This window comes from Prunus mume, linkage group LG6 (genome assembly GCF_029339155.1).
Source record: "Prunus mume cultivar Tortuosa linkage group LG6, ASM2933915v1, whole genome shotgun sequence".
NCBI classification, from domain to species: Eukaryota; Viridiplantae; Streptophyta; class Magnoliopsida; order Rosales; family Rosaceae; genus Prunus; species Prunus mume.
This window is the reverse complement of record NC_142703.1, coordinates 7423398-7447946: the sequence shown is the minus strand read 5'-3', so window position 1 is coordinate 7447946 and position 24549 is coordinate 7423398. Positions and strand designations below refer to the sequence as shown.

At 38.3% G+C, this 24549-nt stretch overlaps 6 protein-coding genes and 1 long non-coding RNA gene across 12 annotated transcripts; 5 read left to right on the top strand and 2 right to left on the bottom strand.

Moving 5' to 3' along the window:
* Positions 1-598: 598 nt before the first annotated feature.
* LOC103333963 (pectinesterase inhibitor 6-like) lies at positions 599-1565 on the top strand. Its single transcript, XM_008236872.2, has one exon. It carries the CDS (start codon positions 743-745, stop codon positions 1343-1345), a length of 603 nt encoding a protein of 200 aa, XP_008235094.2. The 5' UTR covers positions 599-742; the 3' UTR covers positions 1346-1565.
* A 6153-nt stretch (positions 1566-7718) lies between these two features.
* Positions 7719-11042, top strand: LOC103333964 (UDP-glucuronic acid decarboxylase 2-like). The gene is given in 8 exon segments (XM_089054331.1): positions 7719-8340; positions 8453-8599; positions 9127-9206; positions 9443-9526; positions 9615-9689; positions 10186-10278; positions 10367-10492; positions 10494-11042. Coding segments are annotated over 8 exon segments (1338 nt in total). The 3' UTR covers positions 10605-11042.
* Positions 11043-13313: 2271 nt separating this feature from the next.
* Positions 13314-17147, bottom strand: LOC103333965 (caffeoylshikimate esterase). 4 transcript variants are annotated; one of them, XM_089054346.1, is made up of 8 exons: positions 16817-17147; positions 16572-16665; positions 16449-16481; positions 14678-14824; positions 14435-14565; positions 14189-14326; positions 13997-14095; positions 13314-13900 (listed from the first exon to the last, which is right to left on the bottom strand). In XM_089054346.1, exons 1-8 carry the CDS (start codon positions 16835-16837, stop codon positions 13490-13492), a joined length of 1074 nt encoding a protein of 357 aa, XP_088910472.1. In that variant the 5' UTR covers positions 16838-17147; the 3' UTR covers positions 13314-13489. The 4 variants fall into 4 exon arrangements, with proteins under 4 accessions (XP_088910472.1, XP_008235096.2, XP_088910473.1 ...); XM_008236874.3 differs by having other exon boundaries at positions 16572-16662; XM_089054347.1 differs by having other exon boundaries at positions 13314-13897; positions 16817-17144.
* LOC107881491 (uncharacterized) lies at positions 15587-16334 on the top strand. The gene is made up of 2 exons (XR_001678173.2): positions 15587-15999; positions 16094-16334. It is a non-coding gene; the product is annotated as an uncharacterized LOC107881491 (long non-coding RNA).
* Positions 17148-18819: 1672 nt separating the features above from the next.
* ATOEP16-4 (Mitochondrial import inner membrane translocase subunit Tim17/Tim22/Tim23 family protein) lies at positions 18820-20455 on the bottom strand. 3 transcript variants are annotated; one of them, XM_089054350.1, is made up of 7 exons: positions 20295-20455; positions 20142-20193; positions 20020-20051; positions 19895-19928; positions 19748-19815; positions 19365-19434; positions 18820-19239 (listed from the first exon to the last, which is right to left on the bottom strand). In XM_089054350.1, the coding sequence occupies exons 1-7, from the start codon at positions 20364-20366 to the stop codon at positions 19124-19126; spliced, it is 444 nt and encodes a 147-aa protein (XP_088910476.1). In that variant the 5' UTR covers positions 20367-20455; the 3' UTR covers positions 18820-19123. The 3 variants fall into 3 exon arrangements, with proteins under 3 accessions (XP_088910476.1, XP_088910475.1, XP_008235098.2); XM_089054349.1 differs by lacking the exon at positions 19365-19434 and having other exon boundaries at positions 19694-19815; XM_008236876.3 differs by lacking the exon at positions 19365-19434 and having other exon boundaries at positions 20295-20454.
* Positions 20456-20566: 111 nt separating this feature from the next.
* Positions 20567-21983, top strand: LOC103333967 (large ribosomal subunit protein eL22z-like). Its single transcript, XM_008236877.2, has 2 exons — positions 20567-20901; positions 21597-21983. Exons 1-2 carry the CDS (start codon positions 20672-20674, stop codon positions 21739-21741), a joined length of 375 nt encoding a protein of 124 aa, XP_008235099.1. The 5' UTR covers positions 20567-20671; the 3' UTR covers positions 21742-21983.
* Positions 21984-22091: 108 nt separating this feature from the next.
* On the top strand, positions 22092-24537 carry LOC103333970 (Pentatricopeptide repeat (PPR) superfamily protein). Its single transcript, XM_016795162.2, has 2 exons — positions 22092-24136; positions 24227-24537. The coding sequence occupies exon 1, from the start codon at positions 22417-22419 to the stop codon at positions 24130-24132; it is 1716 nt and encodes a 571-aa protein (XP_016650648.1). The 5' UTR covers positions 22092-22416; the 3' UTR covers positions 24133-24136; positions 24227-24537.
* The last annotated feature ends 12 nt before the right edge of the window (positions 24538-24549 follow it).

Sequence of the window (24549 nt, the reverse complement as noted above, 5' to 3'; positions counted from 1 at the left end):
ATACCATCCCATGTGGTTGCTAATATGAAGTTGGTTTAGCTAATTAACCTCAACTAATTGAAAACCATAAACCATAAAGTATAATTTTGCTTTTTGCCCAAGTAAAGCTCCTTCGAATCTTCAATGCTTCCTAAGTTACAACTTGCATCCCTCTTAGCCAGTCTAACTTTTCATAGTCCAAACAAACAATAACCCCATGAACTTTAACTAGTTCAAAGATCATGTGATCACCTTTCCGGGTCTTCATTCACATTGGCAGTTTTGATCACGCTGAAGTGTTGAAATCGACATGGTCTTTTTATGATATATAGATACAGTCCGTGTTTGAATCTTTGATGTTCTTTTTGTTTTTGCAAAGCCAGCTACATCTACGAGTTGTTATATCATGTATTACAAGCGTTGGTATCAATAAATAATAAACAAGTTGGCGTTTGTAGCGTTATTGATAATATAACGTTCCCATATCACACAAGATAACATAGATACCAAAATCATAAGGCAAAAAATTCATCTGCCCCATTCACATGTTTTTCACCATTTCAAACCTAAACTTTCTGCTCATCAGTCATCACTCTCTCCTCCCCATCTTAATTGCCCTCACCAGCCTCTCGCCTTTGAAAAAAGTTTTCCGCCCTCTAAACCCTTTGCCAGTTGCCACCCAAGACCCGTTATAAAAAGCTCACCGCTCAATTAACATTTTCATCACATTCCTTCTTCCCATTTTTATTTTTCCATTTTAGAGATGAAAATGGCATGTTCCAATTACGTTTTAGCATTCATTTTGCTTGCAATATGCCTGATCAATTCAGTCCAGTTGGTATCTGGAAATGGGAATCAAAACAATGTCCAAAAGGCTTGCAGTGTGACCAGATATCAAGACCTCTGCATCCGCTCACTTGCTTCATTTTCAAGATCGGCCAAGAGCAGCCCTAGCAGGTGGGCAAGAGCTGCGGTTTCAGTGACATTGGGTGAGGCCAAGAGTGTGGCTCAGTACTTGCTAGCTCTGCAAAAGCACAGCCACATAAATGGAAGGAGAAGCAGAGTTGCTCTGTCTGATTGCATTGAGTGCTTTCAAAACTCAATCGACGAGCTTCACAAATCGCTTGGTGTTCTCAGGAGTCTAAGTCGAACGACTTTTGACACGCAAATGGGTGACCTCAATACGTGGCTGAGTGCTACCCTTACCAATGGGGACACTTGTTTGGATGGCTTTGAGGGCCAGAGAGGAAGACAAGTCAAATTGCTTCAAAACAAGGTCTTAAAAGCCACTCATATCACCAGCAATGCTCTGGCTCTTGCCAACAAACTTGCCGCCACTGGCCTGGAAAGCCTCCCACACTCATAGGAAGCTAGGGAGACAAATTATAGGCTCAGCCTATGCACATGCATGATTAATTGTGAGTCTCAATAACACGGGAACGCGGATTAATAAACTTTAGCATAACTTAATAATGAAATGCAGTGCGATTCAAAATTGTGTAAATTAATGGTTTGTTCAATTGTTGCAACTGGTTTAGTACCGCTAGTTTGTCTACATATATGACATATATAGTTATTCTCTTGTCCGCATATGATAAACTACAATTAACCGCAGCTAATTGCAGTTCTGATCTTACCAATTGGCGGCAATTGCTCTCTGCAAACAAAAAATATCTGCACCTTGTACTGTTTTTTAAGTTTTGCAGCAATTATTGAAGTTGGTGGCAAACCTTTATTAATAGGTAACATGAAGGGCGACAAAAGAAGACTCTAATTGATAATGCACATAGTTCAACTTTGTATTACATTATTAGTTTAAAAGATTTTAGGATTTCCACTCGTCTCACCGTATCGTTCGGTCTTCATTCCAACATTTTTTGCCGCTTATATCATTCCATCTGGAAATTAAAGACATTGCTGCAGCAGACTCTGTTTCTGTTTCGACAAGTCAATAACGTTAGTTAAGGAAAAATTGTCGGAGTGATTTTGGTTGCTATCCATTTGGAAATGAAAGTTGAAATTGAAACAGCAACTTGCGCATGCAATTCATTTTAGGCGGAGTTTTAGGTCTCTGTTTGGTCTTTGTTTTTGTCCAGGGAGGTCATTTTCGGGAAGAGAATTGACCGTAAGCTATCGACCCTTGTGCTTGGAGTGTTGGGCGACCCAATGTCCTCAGGCATATACCACTTCAACAGAAGATGACACGTATACGGAATAGGTTGTCAGGTCAATTTATCTTTTCAGTTTTGGATGCTTACGATAGGTCAATTTATGTGCAGAAGCTATTAGCTATATGGGAAAAAGATACAACAGTTAAATTTGTATTGTCAATTACTTCAATTTTTCTGCCGCCGAACCAATAAAACAACTAATAAAATTAGGATAATGTTTGCTTCATTTTCTGTAAAAAGATACTTATCTTTCTTGCGAATTATAATTTAACATATTTACACAATAATTTATCAACGATACAAAAAGAAATTTGTGTGCGCATATTACACTTCTATTGGCAGAAATATATAAACTTTTACTTACATATAACATGACAAAGAGGAAAGTATTTTCTATAAAATTATTATTATATTTTCCCAAACTAATAAAAAAAAATTAGTTAATTACTTCAAAAACCCAATGCCTAACTTCATAATCGGGAAAACCCTAAATATCTATGTACATGAATTTCGTGGTTTGGTGGGGACCATAGCGTGATGAGCATTTTACAAACTTTCTAGGAAGTCGGAAGAATTTCGTACACACCATTCAGACTGTTTGGCAGCTAAGAAAAAGTTTGCAACTTTTGAAACTTTTGACCCGGTGTGAGAAAGGTTGCCATCGTTCTCATAATGTCATGATTTCAAATCAAGAACCCTAATAAAGAAATCAACAATAGGGAATTAATTATGTTCACTATAAGTTGTCCCAATGGTGGCTCTTATGTAACCATCATCACTGCCGCTAATTAGAATCAGATTGATCTTGAGTATTTTTAGTTATCGTTTGTTTTTTTAAAATTGAAAATATAGTATTAATATATAAATATATATGTGTTATAATATGACTGAATTGATAAAACCACACGACAGATTGATGTACTTAATCTTTTTATCTAGCTTGTGAGTACATTCCAATTTTGACTTTTAAAAATCAAAATTTAGGAGGCTGAATTTTATTTATTTATTTAGTAAACTTCGACTGAACGAGGAAAACTTCATTGATAAAATGAAGAATTACAACACGAGGGACAACACACCTGACATCGACTCAACAAATCACATAATAGGGTCCTAAATAAGATCAGTGGGCATCTCAAACTAAATAAAGTTGTCTACATTATATAGACCGAATCGAGCAAGTCAGTGTACAATATCATTTACTTCCCTATGAGTAAATTGAAAAAGAGAATCAGGAATCTGTTTCTGAAGATGCTTTATATCTTCAACAATAATACCCGTTTGAATAATCCGTTAAATAGAAAATGAAAAGATGATACCTTTTTGGCCTCAAGTGAAGGCTGATAAATAAAGAGGGATCAAGCAAATGAAAATGAGTCGGCATTTGAATCTCTTGTATGGTTATGAGAAAGTGTAATTAGTGTGTGTGTGTCCTATGGTTTGGTTCGTATTTAGTAGTATTTGATCAATCATGGCGGTTGGTGGCCGATTTGGCAGAAACGTGCGAAATCATTAAGCGCCACGCGTATGGAGCAACAGCGTCAACGTTGCTTATATATGAATGCTCCTCCGACGTGCGAACCAGGTCCTGTCTTTGTGGGTCTCATTAACATGCATCATCATGCACCTAATGGCTAGCTACTACCATACCCCCACCCCACGCCAAACAAAAACGCTTTATATTTCAACTTTCACGGACTTATAAGATTATGTAAATTTAGTTAAATGAGGTATAGCCGAGTGAAAAATAGTCTTGATTTAAAGATTAATGATCTCAAGTTCAAACTTTTATGACACATATTGATAGTGTGTGAAAGAAACTTTTCTCTCCTTATAATTTAGACTATCACTTATATTTAAAAAAAATATATAAATAAATTTACTTCATCCGTGTGATTTGTAGATAATTATACATATATATATTTTTTTTGGGGTTGAAATTCAAGAATCTACATTATGGTGGTGGGGGAGGGGAGGGGGAGGGGAGGGGCGCAATTACCATTATTGGGGTTTAAACGGGTGTCATGGAGGGTAGGGGGGAGAACCTCAACCACTGTGAGCTATAACCCATTGGCTATTGAATATTTTTCTTAAGATCTTATACCCAACAAGAAAATTGAAATGTAAAAATTTGACCGTTGGTGAAAAGCCAAAGGTGAATCTGACCCCATATTCTCATTTGGATTCATGAAGTCACTCACAAACTAGCTAAGTAAATTTTTAGGCATGGAAGAAAATGGACCTGCACAACGTTGACCTAAATTACTCAAATAGAATCTAAGTTACAAATCAAGATATCAACAAACTGAGCACTTAATAATTAGGTGAATCCATTGACCAAGAACTCACCATTAAATTGAAATTTGTTTACAATCACTACTGGTGAAGAACGCGAATAAACCAGAGTTTGTTTCTTTTCCGGGATAACAAAGAATAAGATAACCGTGTCACCATCCATCCGTTCAATAAGTTTTGTTATATGGGAAAATGGTTGTTGCACAAAGATTTTAAATAAAAATTATTGTACGGCAGTTGATACAGGGCCGGGGCCCGACATATAATTGCTATCTGAAATATATATAATATATATATATATTACAATAATTATGCATATGGACATTCTGCTATAATATTTTTATGTATTTATTGCAAATGTGGACAATACTTATTTATGTAATTAGTAGTTGGAAAATGAGGTTTGTATTATAATTAAAAAGATTAGGTATAATTTGGGTTCAAGTCACGAATAATGTGTTTATTTTATTTAAAAGTGAGTGCTATATAATAAAATGCATGTGTAGCATATGCCTGGGCACTCTCAATGCACACATCTCGTGTGTTTAATCTATTAATACAAAAGCGTTTTATGTTAGATTAATTATACTATTAATATCGGTTGGTGTGTGGCTGAGGGAAAAGTGTCCATATTCATCAAAGGTACTTTGACATAGCAATTTGATTGGTTACGTAAAGGGATTTAGATTCAATTAGCTTTATAACAACGATTCCTTAAAAATATTAAAAAGGGAAACAAACAAATAAAATATAATTGGATATGAGTCTATGGCCCTGTCCATGGAGAAATGTATAGAATGGTAATAAATATTTGTTTTTAGTAGGAGTAATAATTTAAAATATAAACGATGATTTATCACGCACACTACCAAAGTGTCACGAGAGTTCGAATATGAGATAATTAGTCTATAAGTCAATGCTTTTTTTTTTCATGAACAAATAGTATTTTATATATATGGCATGTCCCGTTAGTTAGAAGGAGAAATGGAGTGTCCAAATCACTCCAAGTTTCAACAAATTGCCTTTAAGTAGCTAGAATTAGGCCAATTTTGTTGACCTTTTGATGAGGTGCCATCTTTAGGGTAATTGTACTCAATTGGTTATTGGAATTTGATGCTTATTGTTTTATTTGTTTGCTAAAGAAGATGATGCTTGTTGCTTGAGAAGTTCACAAATAATTCTTTCATCTATCTTCCCTTGAAAGTTACAATAATATTGGGAAATTCATGAATTATGTGAATTACCAAAACAATAAAAGCAATTGAGTACACAGACGATTTAATAAGTTTGTTTTTATGAATTCATGTAAAACACACACCATAATTTTTAAATCTTGTGAATATACGTGTATATTTATTGGTATGCCACTTGAGATATTTTTTAAAATATAGTTGATTAAGCTTAAACTAGGGATAAGCCTCCTGCAAATAGGTATTGGCTAACATTCGATAGATACATTTTGTTTTATATTATATGTCAAATAGTGGAGTGGAAATTTGATATGAGTCTATCTTTTATTACGTGGGTGATTTTTAACCGTTGATATATCATATCAGAAGCGAAAACGTATTTTATATGAGAAGTGAAAAGCGAATCTGTACCATTACGCGTAACAGTATGCAGCGAGGTATGTGGAAATACAAAAACTTGAAATGAAATTAAATGCAGTCCTTAGAAAAAAGAAAGCGATATCGAATTTAATGTTGAATTGTGTACATGCCTAGGAAAAGCCAATCAGTCTTTTTCGCCTTCTGAGACGTAGACAACCCTTGGATAAAGTACCTACAAACTAAGGGTGGAAAATGAACATCCACTGAACAATACATGTGTGATTTGAATATTTGAGCAAGAAATTTCCAATTTAATAAAAGCCACATGGAATGTGTATCGATTGCCTGTCTAAAATATGCATGGATCTAAAAGTAAAAGCCACTGTGTGACGTACGTGTAGGCCAGCACTGCACTGCAGGTTTAGTAACATGCCCATTCCCCTTGGGACTTCTGAATCTTCTAATACGAGAGCAACATCTGTCCTGTTTTTTAAATGAATCTGCAGTTATTTAATTATAAATTTGCAATTTAACTGGTGATTTATTTAATTATGTTTACATATTACATACACTCTCTCTCTCTCTCTCTCTCTCTCTAGTGGCCAGCAAGTTTGGTTTATTTTTGGAAATATAGATTTCATACCTGTGTTGGTGAATAATTCTTTACGGTAACAAATACTCCAAAACAATCAGAAATCACTAATGAGTTGGGCATTAATGTTTGGTCACTATTCTGGGTAAAAATCTCAAAACACAATCCACAACTTTATAATATGTTCCATTTAAACAACTGGATATAAAATATGCCACTATTTTTGGGACCAATGTTCCCTAAAATGTATACCACTGGGGTCTTGGCTAGTACTTTGTACTTCCTTAAAAACATATAATTGATAGCAACCTGTCCCTCCTTGTTATTTCGTTTGTGAACTTCAGTTTTGTTACCTCAGTAATTTACGGTAATATGTTGTCTTATATATTTGTTGTTGAATTATCGACAAGGAAAGAAATACTGTCTTAATCAATTAGCCTAATTTATTTTTCTCAAAAGGGATTTTAACTAGACCATGTTATACGTGTCCAAGTTTTATAGTTGCTTTTCTTTTGTTTTGAAAAAATAATCTTACGTATACGTTATGTAATTTTGAGGCTCATTGAATTAGGAGGGACGCAGACCAGCACATTCAATCGGGTCGGATTAACCAAGGAAGCCCACAACCACGAGGGATTTGATTTGACCCTTTATAACCAAGTCAATATAGCCAACTGAGAACTGAATAACAATAACCCCAGGTCGTCACCGCCCCAGTTAAAGCAAGTGAGTGACCAAAACCATTAACTTAAATTAAAATTAGTTATTACATTAATGAAAATAAATTATTTAACCAAAACCCCAAATCACCAAATCACCAACTATTGGAAATTTTTTCAAGAAGAATCACGCCAAATGACAACCGTTTACTTTTCAAATGCGAAAAGGGTGCAAGGGCCACTCTGTAAATAACCTCCAAACCAAGGCCTTATTCCCCACCCCCTCGCAGCTTAAATACCACAACAAAGACGCACATACCAGCCCACATAACCACACGAGTGAGACCGACACCACCGCCACAGACCGAGTCGCCGGCGAGTTCTACCCGTCTAACTCAGTTACGCTCTTCCCTATACAAATTACTTAGAGTCTCGAACCGACTCTTCTTCTGAACCCATAAGGGGCAGCGCAATGGGTTCGGAGCTCATCTTCAGAGGGCACGACGAGGCCCAACATGTGGCCGACACCTACTCGCCGAAACCGCCAAAGCCATGGGCCTCTGTGACCCGCCCGATTGGGTACTTGCTCCGAGAGCAGCGCCTCGTCTTCGTTCTCGTCGGCATTGCTATAGCCACCGTCGGGTTCACGCTCCTCCCGTCCTCTCGCTCTTCGGACGTTAACGGCAACGTCCCGATCTCGAACGAGTATGTTAGGTACGACTTCGATTCGTCGACCCATTTGACGCACAAGCCCGCTTATGAGCGCCGGTTCGGGTTGACGAACTGGAATTCGGGTGGGAAGGTGCCGCTGGGGCTGAAGAGAAAGGGGCTCCGGATCGTGGTGACGGGTGGGGCCGGATTTGTCGGGTCGCACCTTGTGGACCGTCTGATAGAGCGAGGGGACAGCGTGATCGTTGTGGACAATTTCTTCACCGGCAGGAAAGAGAACGTAATGCACCATTTCGGGAACCCCAGGTTCGAGCTCATCCGACACGACGTCGTTGAGCCTCTTCTCCTCGAAGTCGACCAGATCTACCATCTCGCTTGCCCTGCCTCCCCTGTTCATTACAAGTTCAACCCCGTCAAGACTATTATATCCTTTTCTACTTCAAATTTTCAAATTTTATTTCTTTATAAAGTTTTTTTTTCAATCAATTTTAATTATAATTATTTGGAGGCCTTAATTTTTAATTTTGGAGCTGCACAAAACCAATGTGGTGGGGACTCTGAACATGCTGGGTCTAGCGAAGAGGATCGGAGCTCGGTTCTTGCTAACCAGCACCAGTGAGGTGTACGGTGATCCTTTGCAGCACCCGCAGGTTGAAACCTACTGGGGCAACGTTAATCCAATCGGTGAGTGACAGAGTATCTCTCTCTGTTTTCTTTTTTTAGATTCCATTATTAGCGGTTTCGGTTCTATTTGTCGTTACGGTGCACGTTAGTGGCGAGGTATGCCTATAGTGTAACTTGCGCGGGACAGGTGCCGGAGTCTATAGCTCTGATTTGAAACCAGGTTGGGGGGGTTGTCTTTTTCTTGAAGTTGAAGGAGTCGATGCTAATTGACAGCACGTTCGCCATGGTGGGTGGATGGGACCCACGTGGTCAATGTTCCTAGATCCAGTCGGATTTCTACGGTGAACGAGAAACCCGTGATCTGCGGGTCCACTCAACCGACGGTGGCGATTTTGTGTATTCCCCGCACCGCCATGACCGTAATGTAGGGTGTGACGTGTTAGGACGGTAAAAATAGAAATTGGAGAGGGGCAATTTTGTAATGTCGATAGGCGTCTTTTGGTTTAGAGTAGGTGCAGATCTCGCAGACTCCAGAAGTTTTGGTCCGTTACCTGACAAAATTCGTTGGCTGTCTGAATGGGTGACAGGTGTCCGAAGTTGTTACGACGAGGGAAAACGTACGGCCGAGACATTGACCATGGACTACCACAGAGGAGCCGGAGTTGAGGTACCGGTTCTGAATCGAAATTTAATTATTTTTGTTCTTTTACAACCCAAAATTAATTAACTTAATCGCATATTTTTTCAATAATTAGTGAGAAATAAAAATGAGAAAGGCCGGTCCTCTCCGTAACGTGCCAGGTGAACCCAATTTGAGGAGTAATGGGATCAATAATTACAAATTATATTTTGTTCAATCCCTAATGATTTAGTTTGTAATTTGATAGGTTGTTGTTTTTGCAGGTTAGGATTGCTAGGATTTTCAACACTTATGGGCCAAGAATGTGCATAGATGACGGCCGTGTTGTTAGTAACTTTGTTGCCCAGGTAAAAAAAAAATTTGTTTATATTTTGTATTTGTATATGTCGTTGAAAGGATGAGCTGTTTATTTGAGTGGTAATTGGGATGATGCAGGCGTTGAGGAAAGAGCCTATGACTGTTTATGGAGATGGGAAGCAGACAAGGAGTTTCCAATATGTTTCTGATCTGGTAAACGCTTCTATTTTAGTTCCCTTATTTTAATAAGCGGGTACTGTTTTCGCTTGCTTTGTTGCATTGCGTGGTGCTTAGCTAGCTAATTGTTTTACTTTAAATATTCCAAACTGCTGCTTTTTATGGTTTTCAGTATCGAGCCATGTGAAATTAAATTTTATAATGCAAGATTAGAGAGAGTGAGATTGAGATGGGCAGTTAGTGAACTGGTGACAAACTAAAAAAAAGAGAGCAGGGTTTTTCTTTCTTTTCAACTGTGTTGAGTTTGATTAATCTCTTTCCCATGTTCATGGCACAAAGCGATTGCATATGCTGCACTTTAGCTTTTGTGCATAAATTGCTCCCAAGTAAAATTTCTGATCTATGCAGTTTAGTCATGTTGTGCGTTGTATTGTGGTCAACTTCTTCCTTTCTGTCTTTTAAATGAAAGTAGGATCCTCATTTGCTGGTGCTGAAAGATATTAAGATTTTGCCGTTTTGTGGATGGCAATAGGTGGAAGGTCTAATGCGCCTGATGGAAGGCGAACATGTCGGACCATTCAATCTCGGGAATCCGGGTGAATTCACCATGCTTGAACTTGCAAAGGTAATTGACATGATGAGATGGAATCCCTAATCAAATGTTGCAGTTTAATTTTTTTACTTATTGTTTCTTGTGATGTTGGTGCATGCAGGTGGTTCAAGAAACAATCGACCCAGATGCAAAGATAGAGTACAGGCCCAACACAGAGGATGACCCCCACAAGAGGAAGCCTGATATCACAAAGGCTAAAGACTTACTTGGTTGGCAACCAAAGGTGTCCTCTGCAAAAGGGTCTCCCTCTCATGGTCTCAGACTTCAGGAAGCGCATCTTTGGTGACCACAAGGAAGCTGGCTCTACCACCACTCCCACCACCACCACCACCATGTAATAATCCTTCCTTCCTCTGTTAATGTAGGCATGGCCATTGGCATATATACTTCAATTCTCACTCAGCAAACTGGCAATGGGAAAGACAATTCCTTTCTTTCTTTCCCCTCTCCAATTTCCAAACGAAATACAACAGCAGGGTCACGGCCACAGTAGCAACAACAACAGCAACAGTAGCATATAAGAAGTTCTGGCACTTGTTTTATGTCCATCCTTGTTCTTTATGTGTTGTTATCCTCTTAAAGCTTAATAGACAGCGAGCTTCTCTTTTCGGTCGGTCTTCCTATTCTTTCTTGTTATGCGAACGGTGTCCATTAGAGAGTGTTCATTAGATTACATGATATTACTTGTTTGTATTGTGAGGAGCTTCTCCAATCACTAATCCATTGATAATGATTTGTTGATATGAAGCAACTACTCTTCTTTGGAAAAAGAAAAATCCCAAATTCTGAGATGTTATAAGACAGGAATGTGGTTTTTGAATAACAGATTCTACAGGTTCTAAAATACAGATAGTATGAAATTTCGAAACAATAATTCGGAGAGTGATGGATAAAGTTTTGCACTAAAGATGTCACAAGCAGCTGATATGAAGCTGCATTTTCTATGAGCTGAAATTTTCTCTGAATATTCGATTACCTGAGAGAGATACTCAGAGATGCGAGCCTAAAGACCACGTGTGAAAAAAAAGGGAGATTAAATCTTAATAGCACAAGCAAGTACAACTGTAATGCTGAAAAGAACGTTAAAAATGATGTTCATTGTGATACCTTCTTCTTTTCCTTTCTCAAAAGGAAGTAAATCCTTGAAGACTTGACGATGCGTTCATTGTGATACATTCACACTAGGGCAAGTAAGCTTGACCTGCCTCCGGTAAAGGATTGCTATGATTCCGTATGAGCACTCTACATCTGACTGGTTAGATGCAGTTTCCAGGATTGTCAACAACAAAGGCACATTGTGCATCCTCATTGTGACTTTTCTTGATAATTACCTAAGCCATTTACAAGCGTGTCAGTAATTAAAAGGATTGGAAAATGACATCAAATTTTACTTGTTAGAGAAGGGAAGGTTAAATACCATACCGAGTCGCGTATACTAGTTCTCTTTAAAAAATTAGAAAAAACTGAGTATAGCCGCGCGGATATACTATTTCTTTGGAAAAAAAATAGATAAAACTTAGTATAGTATTTCTTTAATTTTTTTTTGAAAAAACTGAGTATCGTCGCATGGCTATACTATTTCTTTAAATAAAATTTGAAATATGCCACGTACCGCCGCTGGCTATACTATTTCTTTTAAAGAAATTTTAAAAACCGAGCATAGCCATGAGGCTATACTAGTGCTTAAAAAATTTGAAAAAAAATCGAGTATCGCCGCCTGGCTATACTATTTCTTTTAACAAATTTAGGAAAAAAGAGTATAGCAGCATGGTATAGTATTTATTTTGAAAAAAATAAGAAAAACCGGGTATAGCCCCGGCTATACTATTTCTTTAAAAAAATTTGAAAATTGTCAAGTATAGCCGCGCGGCTATACTATATCTTTAAAAAATAAAAACCGAGTATAGCCGGCGGCTATACTGTTTCTATTAGAGAAAACCGATTGATACTATATCTTTTAGAGAAAACCGATTATAGTCGCATGGCTATACGATTTCTTAAAAAATTTTAAAAACCGGGTATAGACTACTATAGTTTCAAGGAAAATTAAAAAATGCGGAGTATAGAAGTATAGCCGCGCGGCTATAAGATATCTTAAAACATTTAAAAACCGGGTATAGCCGTTCGGCTATACTAATGGGGAGTTTAGCCGGGCATAGGAAAATTTAAAAACACTAAGTATAGCCGCGCGGCGATACTATAGCTTTAAATTTGAAAAATACCGAATATAGCCAGACAGCTACACCATTTGTTTGGGGAAAAAAAATAGGAGTATAGCCGCCCGGCTATAAGATTGCTTTTAAAAAATTAGGGATGCCAGAATATAGCCGCGCGGCGATACAATTTCTGTAAACCAAATTCTCTAATTCTCCGTCCCATTAGCAAATGCCATGACTTTGAGCTTAGAGCCTTTAGACCCTGGATTAATTGTATACTTGCACTTGCACACCAGCACCAAGGAAAGAGATGGCCTTATTTTTGAACAAGCTAGCTTTTCTGGTGCCCGCTCTCCATGCTGTCGACGTTGACAGATTGCTTTGGGTTGAGAGTTCCATATAAGCCTGGGAAGAACTGTACCCTAGATTTAGCTATATTCAGATAGTCCAAACAAAGTAGTTGACATGCAAACAATACAAACATCACAATCAGATATATTAAAAGCTACAGTAAAACCTAAAACTAAAATTCAGAAATATAGGACATTGTTATAACAGTTCCAACGCAATATTTTCATCTTTTATGCTCCTGCTGTTTTACAGTGTTGATTTAAACTCTTTTCACCATCTTAGGATTGACTGCACATCAAAACATGGAAGCCAGAGGTTTTCAGGGAAGGCAAGCCACCATCTTTAGAGGTAGCAGAGACCACTCTGCTGCCATTGGGACTTGTGATGGCAAGTGACTCACAAAGCCGCGGATTCGATTTGTTCAAGTGAAATGTGATTTAGATTGGATTTGTTAGTTCAATTAGACCATTACCTTCCCTTTCAAGTTCCAGACAGACCAATCTCTTTGATTTGATCTGACCCTTGCATTGATGAAGTATATTAGACAGCTGAATTATAATAGAGGTTTATTAATAAAGGGCAAGGAAGGATTTATTATTCCACTGCCTCCTCTTTGCGATAGCGATACATTTCTCATCCAGACGAAAACTGAAGAGCATTCATTTATACGAGTGACTATGCACATCAGTTGCCGTGCACATTCAACATTGGCTGGCCTACATTGCCGAGTGATGCTGCAATCTGCGTCCCTTCAACCCACAGAAATATCTCCTGTGCGACTGTGTTCGCACAGGCCGAGGCGACTGCTGCTGATGCTGCTTGTTTATTGTTTGGGGTGGTGATGCTGTGGTGTTCATCTTGAGAATGGCATTCCTATATGCGTGAATAGGTTGCACGATGACGGAATTGTCATCATTGGTGTGCTTCTCAAGCCAAGTTATGATGTCTACAAAGACAATTTCGACGTTCCCATCGGGCTCTCCTGATGTCAGGCCATGCCACATTCCAGGGTACAATTTGATGGTCTTGTCTGCGCTGCTGGCTTTCTCATACAGTGCTCTGCTGACTTCTGGGTCTGTAACCGTATCTGCCTCCCCATGCAATACAAAGAAGGGTAGCCTCACCTGCTATGCTAGTCTACAATTGTTAGTAACTAATTATATATATATATATATATATATATATGTTGAATCAAATGGAAGTGGAAGCAGCAACAAACCAACCTCATGCAAAGTGTGTTCAAGGCTCATGCTAGTTCTGAGCATTTCCAACGCTGTTTTCAGCCTTGGCTTGTCTTGGTAGATCAGCTTGTTGCTCCTTATCTGAAATTTGAACCCATTCATTCTCTTAATTTTCACCAAATAAAATGTCAAAAAAAGAAATGAAATTAGTGTTTATTTAATTGTCTTTGTCACCTCTTCGCGTTTTACAGGGTCTTTGAAGGCCGAGTCAATGACGTCTTTTGTAGGCACTATCTTCCATTTGGGAATAATCTCCTCCACTCTGGTCAACACATTGATAACCAGCGGATGCGGTTTGACCTTCTCTGATATCTTAATTAACAATATTGGATTGTATAAAACGATCAGTTTTGATTTGGTAAACCAACGCTTCACCAAACAAACCAAATTAAAAACTTAACACGCAAATCAAATTACCACCTTACACATGGGTGCAACAAGAACAGCACCATTCCAAAAAGTCGGCTCCTTCTTGTGAAGCAGAAGGGCTACTGCCCCTCCCATGGATTCACCATACAAGAACCTGCACTTGTCCCTGTACTCTTCCTCCGCTGGAACACCATTTTAGTTCAAAGTTCAATTAAAATCACAGGGTAGAGGGTACCCAAGAACCAAGATTGAGATTAGTTTTTAATTGGGAGGATTGGATTGGATTAAACATACCACAAATGGACTTGAAGAATTCATTGCAATCATTCACTATGTTTTCGAACTTCTTAATGTAACATCTGGCCCCTCTCGAGCGTCCGTGTCCTTCGTAATCAATTCCGAACACTGCATACCCCGCATTCGCCAGTCGGACACCACATTCTAATTTTTTTTATTTATCAAAGAATAACTTCATTAGATAACCTTCAATATGTACGTATTAAAAAGTAACAAAAAGGTATTTGCCTCTTCAATATCATGTCTGCCAGTTGCATTAAGTATTTGCCTGGATAAGTATAATGTTTCCAACAACAACAGTCCTTTTGGCATTATCACGGTCCGCCAGCAAAAGACCCTACAGCCCAAAATTTGTCCGCCAACCTAACCAAACCAACCCAGTTGACCACCCAATTCCGTTTTCAGTATAGAATCTTCATGTAGGGTTGTTGTTAATGGCCCAAATAATAATAATTTTTTCTTATAAAAAGAAAAAGAACAATACCCCATATGATAATTGCTGGATGAAGGAGTAAATAAACATGCAGAAAAAGAAGAAGAGAATTTTCAAATATGCAGAGATACATTGTTTGGAAAGTCTTCATCTTGCAGAGCTCATTTATTATCACCAATCAATCATCACGGCCTAAATTGAATTATAAGGATCCAAAAAGAAAAGAAAAAATGGAGGTCAAAGATTTGGACAATTATTTAGATGAGTCTTAATTACTTAAAAAATTATAGATTGGAGAAGGACACTGACTCTAAGAGCCAATTCAATTCTAGAGAGAGATTAGAGGCAGTGACAAAAAAGAGCCATGTGTTTTGTGTTTTGTGTAGTTGAAGATGATGCGATGCAAGTTCCAACCCAAAATAATTGAGAATTGAACCAGAAAGATAGGACAAATGATAGCTTGTCAGCATTCGCGGCTCTAAAAAAATCCATTGTATGGAATGGGACGGGACTAGAACAGCCTCTAAAAAATCCATTTGTATTTGTCTGATTATGTGCGATATAATTTAAATTTAGCATAAAGACACAGAGGACTGAGGTGTGCCATACGGTTGTTTGCCAAAGATTTAAACTTATCCTGGATAAGTCATCTGCTTTGTTTATTTTCAATGTAGCTATCCTCTCCCAATTCTTATGCACCCAATTCCCAACAGACGACCGCCTAAAAGTATGCCTATCTGAGAGGCGAAATAGCAGTGATCCAGTAAAAAAATGCCAAACACTCTGTGGCCCTGTGAGTGGATTTTGCGTAATTTGACGAGGTTTCCTTGGATATGCATGCATGTATATTAGCAGGAACGTATGAACATAAAAGACAAGGAATTTTGTAAGTTTTATGCTTTCTGCAGAAAAAAGTGTCTTCAATTTCAATGAATTAGCATTCCCAATATATCCCACTACTAGATTTGCTTTATTTGCAGAAAAGGAAAAGGAAAAGGTTGCTAGCATTTCTCGAAAGGGAATAAGAAGTGGAAAAGTAGTTGGGTAAAAGTTTCTTTCCGCCTCTGTTTTTCGTGATGACTATCTATATCTCTATGTATCTGTACACCCTCAAATCATCAAGTGTAGTAAATTACTATTATTACCAACCACTTTTGATATATTGAAATTTCTTTTCGGTTTGTAAGTTATAAAAGAATACTGTCTTATTTTTCTTTTACTACCCTTTATATATATTTATATATATTTATAGATGAAGCAATGGAAAGTTGAGAAAATATAATTGAAAGAACGAATAGGAGGAACGAAGAAGAGTCATTTAAGAAAATTTATTACCTCTCATGAAACCGCTGCACTCCATGCCATACCCTGCAACACCATTAATGAATACCGCCAATTAATTACACATATGCCCCATCTCATCAGATGGGGAGAGAGAGAAGGAAAGAGAGAGAGTACCATGGCAAAGGAAAACGAGGGCTTTTGGAGAGGAAAAAGGCAACCATCTGCAAGTGAAAAGCTGCACTCCTCTTGAATTCCTTATGTAAACCTTCTCTCATTCAACAAATAAAGAACAACACCCCATCAGAGAAGAAACTACATATATATATATATATATATCAACATTGTCTAACTCAACCAAACACATACATACAGGTATATATAATATATCTTGAAGAAAAGAAAACGACTAAGATACTTACTCCTTGATATTCACCATCCATGTTCACCACGAGAGAGCAAAAGAAAAGAAAACGACTAAGATATCAGATCCTTGATGACCCCATGTTTGAATAGTATATCCTAACTCTGGATCTGTGAGTTGATGCCTCAAACACAATAATAACTTGGGAAAGAGATGAGTGATGAATATTAATGTTGTTCTATATAACTTAAAAGAGAGAGATTCTGAAAAAATATGGGGAAATGGAAAGTAGAAGCTCTGAAAAAGAAAGATGATGAGAGAGAGAGAGAGAGAGAGAGACGGTGGTAGTAGGTGTTTATCTGGATTGTATTTCCTTTCCTCACCCCAACGTGTATAAAGGTTCTTGTTATATATAGTAAATAGATACCTTTTCGGGTGTTATAGTATGTGATGCGCTTCATGCGCATAGAGGACCTTTTTGTTTTGGGGTCAAAGAGCAGAGAACCACTGGTTCATTTCAAAGTTTTTCCTACTTGTAAAGCTATTGTTTTCCTTCATCATCTTTGCTAATAAAAAGTGAATACACACATGAGGCTAGTCAAATTGGCTAGAGCAAATGTGTTCCTTGCTTTGCAATTCGAGTTCAAATTCTCATTTCCGTAATTTAAATTAAAATACTACTTGTATAAAAAAATGTGAATACAAATTAGTCATATCGTTTACATAGCCACACAAAAAAAAAAGAAGATAAATATTCATATCGTGTATAGTATTGTAAGATGTAATCATACAAACTTTTTGTATATTTTCCACGATTATTAGAACGTTTTTGACGTTTATTTAGAGTGCGACATGACCAAGTAAAGTAGACAGGAGTTGCATAAACATGATACGTAACCAATTATTGGAAAGAAAAGAAAAAAAGAGAGAATACAATGAAATGGGAATGTATGGTTGTAACACCAATATACGGCACCATCTTCAGTGATTTGATAGCTCTATTTATTTTGTCACCAACCAAGCACCAAACACCAAACATTTTAAAGTCATTTCATATACTTGCTCTGTACCAAGTTAATATCCATCTACCATTTCAACTTTTCAAGGCTACATTATTTAATTTTTCACCTGCGAATATATTTTCTAACTTACTTACTAATCACACCCTCACCTCGGGAATTCAAAGAGTGGATCCAAAATGTTCCAACCCAACCCAAATTTTAAATGGACCGGGAAGAACATAGCTCGCTCACGCCTCATCAAATTTTGCTACTGTCTAGCCCGTTCCAGCTTACAAACGTACATGAACTGACTTTACTTAGACAACCCGATTGGACTGAAAACCAATTCAAGATCCGAATTCATTTCAATCTTGCGATTATCTTTCCATAAAAACTTGGAAGTTGAACCGACATTTCCCACAAACCCACACCAAAAATAGCATTGCAAATTCTTGAGATTTCACCTAAATACTTGACCTCCTATATATTCAAGCAGAGACTGAGACGTTTCCCCATCAAAATGTGACACACACGTTTTAAGAAAATAAAGGCATTTAGGTTAGCAGGTAGAAAGATAGTCACTTACCCCCACAATGTTTTCTTAATTCTTTTTTTCTCTTTTTATGTTTCCCACACATCCAGTTATTGCGTAGGACCCTCCATCCACTTGTTCCTAACTACCAAAGTTATAATTTATATAACTTTTTGCAGCAAGAATGTTATTGAAGTCAACTTAAACACAATCAACAAGGGCGAACGCATTGTCATTGTCCACTTCTTAGTTTTGAGATGGTATGTAACCTACTGCCTATGCAGAGTAGATGCTGTCACTTTCATGCAGTCACAAATAAACGGAGATTTTGCTACATTTGAATTTGACTAGTCGAAAATAGAAATTTTGCCCCTACTTCTTTCCTTTACTTTTATTTTTGTTTTTGTCTTTCTGGTTTCTGAGAAGCAGGGTATCATCACCTACAATGCTCACCTGGTTTAGTTTCACCCAGAATTCAAAGGATGAAGGGCTTTCATCCTTGGTCAAATATCTGTTGAAATGAGCATCAGCAACAAAAGGGAACCTTGTTATCTGCTCTAGTTATTTACACACAAAAAAAGGAAAAAGAAAAGAAAATCATACAAGAATTGAACTGTCATACAACGGTCGCTCCATAAACGCTATATCTACTGACATAATAGAACGTATTTCTTTGCTTAGTCAAAAATAATGACAGTGATACAGAAATGGTTCAATAAGATGAGGGATCTAAGCAGGGGAAAAAATAGGTAAAATATGTCGGGAGCGAAGAGAACAACCTTCCTCTGCCACAGTTTTCCACCGAGAGGTATTTCAAGTTGTTCTAGCATAGTCAGTGGCAACTTTGAAGGCAGAAACCAGACAAGCCATAGGAACCACCTGTGTCCAGCTTCGTGTCATAGCAGCAATGGCTCCCCCTGCCACAGCACCAGCAATCAGACCATTCACCTGCCAGAAGAGGGAAAAACCATTATCTTCTAGCAGGCCATCAAGCTTTTCAAAGTTGACTCATTAAACACCCAATGAAATACAAAATTAGGGGCAATGTAGATCAACAAACTATCAAGTACAACCTTTCCAAATTCTAAACATAAAATGGCATCTTAGTGAAGCCAAGATCAAGCTGGTTGGCTCTGGTGTTGCCTGCAAATTTGTGAGTGCAGCAGCAATAGTGTGTCGGGTCACAATATAGAACTGGATTGCAAAAGTTTTTAAGCAATGCAAGTTGGATTGTGTTGGGCAAATTACTATACAAGACTCCAAATTGGTTTGTTAGAATATCAGCAAGTACTTTGTATTAGGATGTTTGAAACTCACAAGTAGAAGATAAGGAGAAAAGAAAATGAAAAGCAAATTTTCAGCAGAGATTTATATATCAAAGAAGTAATGGTAGAAGATATACAAATTGACTTCCTAAACATGGGTTTCTTTCCAGATGTACAAGAGCCTCACTAACCCAATCACTCTTTCCCCGATATCTTTGAAGCCCACAGTGAGTAGCAGTACAGATTCCAGCAACAAGTCCTGTAATTTTAAAAGTGTCAATTCAGCCAAATACAGCTCTCAGAAACTAAAAATCAGGATATATTACATCTGAGTTTACCATATTGAAAGCCACACGAGCTAGCCGACCTCGCCTGCTCACGGTACCAATACAAAATGTATCACTCAAGAGATTTAGTAAGAACCCTAGACAACTTTGTTGCTTATCTATGAAAGAATTTATACCACAAAAGCGGCCTGAGCTACCCCTCCTAGGCCTACATCACCGGCAAAGAAAAACAAACTTACAAAATCAAAATCAATTCTACAAATTTTTGGTGAAAATGAAGGAAAGTTCTGAACTTTACCTTGTTTACGAGCCTCGTGGGGAGCGGAACACAAACCCCAAATTGCACCAGCCTGAAATTTATGAGATTCAAAATTATTTATTTGCGCTGTAAAACGAGTTTCCAGATACATAGAATTACAATGTCTTATTCAGTTTCAGAGGATTGAATTACCGTTCCGATGCGGAGGATAGAATCGACGGCGACGGAAGAGCACGGGACGACGTCGTAGGGCTCTCCCTCCATCTCTCACCTCCGGTCCCCGATGCGCGCCGCGTTCGATAGACGTTGAAAGAGAAACGAGGGCCGAAACGACACCGTCGCCATATTTTTCTTAAAGAGGACTGGGCTGAGATAGGCAGGCCTATACGTATTATTTTAGGCTGGGCCTTTGGGCCCGTACCAAAAAAATAAAATAAAAACCCCGCGAACCCAAAACCCTAGTCCCTTTTATTGTACTGGGAGCCTAACCCTAATCTCAGTAACAGACGCAGCTCACACAGAGACGCAGAGAGAGAGAGAGAGAGTGAGAGAGGGAGAGAGAAGCGAAGATGAGTCGTGGGGCGGCAGCTGGGACGAAGGGGAAGAAGAAGGGGGCTTCCTTTGTGATAGACTGCGCGAAGCCAGTGGAGGATAAGATCATGGACATCGCCTCACTGGAAAAGTTCCTCCAGGAGCGCATCAAGGTCGGCGGCAAGGCCGGTGCTCTCGGTGACGCCGTCACCGTCTCTCGTGAGAAGAACAAGATCACCGTCACCTCTGACTCCAACTTCTCGAAGAGGTACTCACACTTTGGATTATATTTATTTGCAAATACCATTTTGCAGATCTGAATTATAACTAGAACCCAGTGGTTTAAATCTTATTTTATGAAAAAGAATGTAATTATTTTTTGTTTTTTTTGGTTGTGCCCTAAAATGGCCTTTGTTTTTCTGTTGTGGCAAATGTTTGCTTTGTTCTGTAATGGAACTATAAGCTTTGGTGTACGACTAATTTCTTGATTACTGCATTTCCATGAATATAAATCACAGCTCAGCGTGAAATATGTGGAATTCTTGTATCTTGATTATTACATTTCCATGGATATGGTATTGCTGATGTTAGTCTGGTTATCTTTTGTTTATATCATGCTTTATGTATAAGTTTCATATCACTTAATATGTATAAAAGGATTGTATACTAGCACAGGACTCATTTATTTCTGTTGTTGTGAATCTTTGATGTTGGTTGCATTTTGCAGAATATTCAATGGTTTATTTTCTTTGTAACTTCAAATTTTAGCTTTACTGTGCAATTATATTTTGGATTATTCCATTTCTATGAATATAACTTTCAGTTCAACATAAAAGGCTTGAAATCCTTATATCTTGATTAGTAATGGTTTCAGTTAGACATAGGTACTCTTTTGTTGCTTTTTGAGTAGTAATCATGCTCTGTTTTCTTTTATGTATAACCTTTATATCACTTGTTTCTCAGGTATCTTAAATACTTGACCAAGAAGTACTTGAAGAAGCACAATGTGAGGGATTGGCTTCGCGTAATTGCTTCCAACAAGGACCGTGGTGTTTATGAGTTGAGATACTTCAACATTGCTGAGAACGAGGGAGAGGAGGAAGACTGAAAACCTAGTCTCCTTTTTTGTGGCATTACCCTTTGAGCTTTGTAGTTCTAGAGGACAATCTTTTGTTTTTCACCTGCTTATCTATCGACTTTTATTTTGGCTTGTTTCATGATTGATACCCACTATGAAATTAAGCTTCTTTTGAGTATTCGGTCTGAAATTTAGAATCTCTTTATCACATTGTCTATGTGGGTGGTACAATACATATTTCATTCAGGTATTTGATTATGATGGATTGATAATTTTTTGATGGTGTTTTTATATATATCACCTACCCTCGGTTGTAGTTCGTTCAAATGAGATGCAAAGAGAAGCTATTTTTTGATTTGCACTAAATCAAATTTATGTTTTTGGTAAACCAAGAAGTTGGTTCAAAGCAAGAGGAGCTTACAAGGCCCAGGAGAGAAGTGTACCAAACAAATAGAAAAAGCAAAGGTCGAGAAAAACCCAGACCAAACAATTAGGGAAAGCATAAAATTTAAAGTCAGTCCTTGGTAACTAGGAGCCAGCCAGATTATAATATAAAATTTGCCGCCCAGCAATATAATATACCCAAATGATTAGCAATCGTTTGCTCGTCAGTCTGTCGAAAAGTTAGCTCTAAGCTTGTCCAAGCAATGGAATGCCAACTCCTTTAAAACGATTTGAACATCTTCCCGCCATGCAACACCGGAAATGCAAATGCGAGCTTCTGCAAAGCTCATATCCTCCACGCACCCAACTCTCCATCTTTCCCATCCCACCCCTGAGTCTTTCGTCTGGAACACCCTTATCCGAGCCCATGTCCAAGCCACAGTCCCAAACCCCTATTCCCCACTCTCCGTCTTCCTTCGCATGCGCTTACACGGAGTTGTACCCGACAACCGCACCTTCCCTTTTCTCCTTCAGTCTTTCGGTTCTCTTCCTTACCTCCAATCGGGAAAGCAGATCCATGCCCAAGTTTTTCTATTTGGATTCACGCACGACCCGTTTGTCCAAACATCTCTCATCCATATGTACTCGTCTTGTGGCAATTTGATGCTGGCCCGCCAAGTGTTTGATGAGATTTATGAACCTGATTTACCGTCTTGGAATTCAATTATGAATGCCTATTCGAAAGTGGGGTTGATTGGCAATGCGAGAGACGTGTTCGATAAAATGCCACACAGAAATGTGATTTCTTGGAGTTGTATGATAAAGGGGTACGTCATGTGCGGTGGTTATAAGGAAGCACTTGCCCTGTTTCGTGAAATGCAAATGTTGGATGCGGATGGTGCGAGGCCTAATGAGTTTACCATGTCAAGCGTACTTTTGGCTTGTGGGCGATTGGGTGCACTTGAGCATGGCAAATGGGTTCATGCTTATATCGACAAATCTGGGATGGAAATTGATGTTATCTTAGGGACGGCATTGGTGGACATGTATGCCAAATGTGGAAGTATTGAGAAAGCAAAATGGGTTTTTGATAATATGGGCCCCAGTAAGGATGTCATGGCCTGGAGTTCAATGATTTCAGGACTGGCCATGCATGGACTTGCTACCGAATGCCTTGAATTGTTTTCTGAAATGGTAAAGTGTGGTGTGAGGCCTAATGCTGTGACATTTGTGGGTGTTCTTTGTGCTTGTGTGCATGGAGGTTTGGTGGGTGAAGGTAAGGAGTATTTTAGGAGAATGGACGAGGAGTTTGGTGTTAAGCCTTTAATCCAGCACTACGGTTGCATCGTTGACCTTTATGGAAGAGCTGGTCTTGTTAGGGAGGCATTGAAGGTGGTGCAGTCCATGCCAATGGAGCCTGATGTACTTATCTGGGGGGCTCTACTGAGTGGATCTAGGATGCAGAAGGACATCGAAACAAGTGAGATTGCACTGAAGAATCTAATTCATTTGGATCCCACGAATAGCGGTGCATATGTGCTTTTATCAAATGTGTATGCAAAGATGGGTAGATGGAGCGAAGTAACGCGTGTGAGAGATCTCATGGAGGAAAGGGAGATAAAAAAGGTCCCTGGTTGTAGCTTGGTTGAGGTAGGAGGTGTTCTTCATGAGTTTTTCGTGGGTGACGATTCTCATCCAGAAAGTCGAGAAATATATATGATGCTTGATGAGATCATGAAGAGGTTGAAGCTGAGAGGTTTTGTTGGAAATACAAGTGAGGTATTGCTTGAGCTGGATGAGGAAGGAAAGGAGTTGGCTTTGTCCTTTCATAGTGAGAAACTAGCACTTGCCTTCTGCTTTTTGAAGACAAGTCCAGGCACCCCAATTCGAATTGTTAAAAACCTGAGGATATGTCGTGATTGTCATGATGCTATGAAGATGATTTCCAAGGAGTTTGATCGGGAAATTGTTATCAGAGATTGCAATCGGTTTCACCATTTTAGACAAGGACTGTGCTCTTGTAAAGACTATTGGTAGAAAGGTTATTATTCCTGGAATTTGGTTAGGTTGGTAAATTCATTAATTATAATTTATAATAATCATAATTTATATGTAAAGACTCTGTGCTCAGCTCAGGGATACAAAAGAATGGCAGGTCTGATGTTGATGCGATTGGAGCAGGCAGAATTATGGATGGCGGGCGAGTGCTGCAAACAGAATTATAGGACACAGCCAGCCACAAACAGTGTAGAATTATTGTAAATGTCACAATCATAGTGACTTCCCCAAAATAGCAATCACATATATTGCATAAAATATCTATTCCACAAGAGAGAAAAAGAATAGATATTTAGGGTAGGATCTTATTGTTATCCCGTATCAAGACCCTTGTAACTCAATTGAATTAAAGCAATTATGTATTCTAACTCCTAAGTTCGATTCGATCTCTTATAG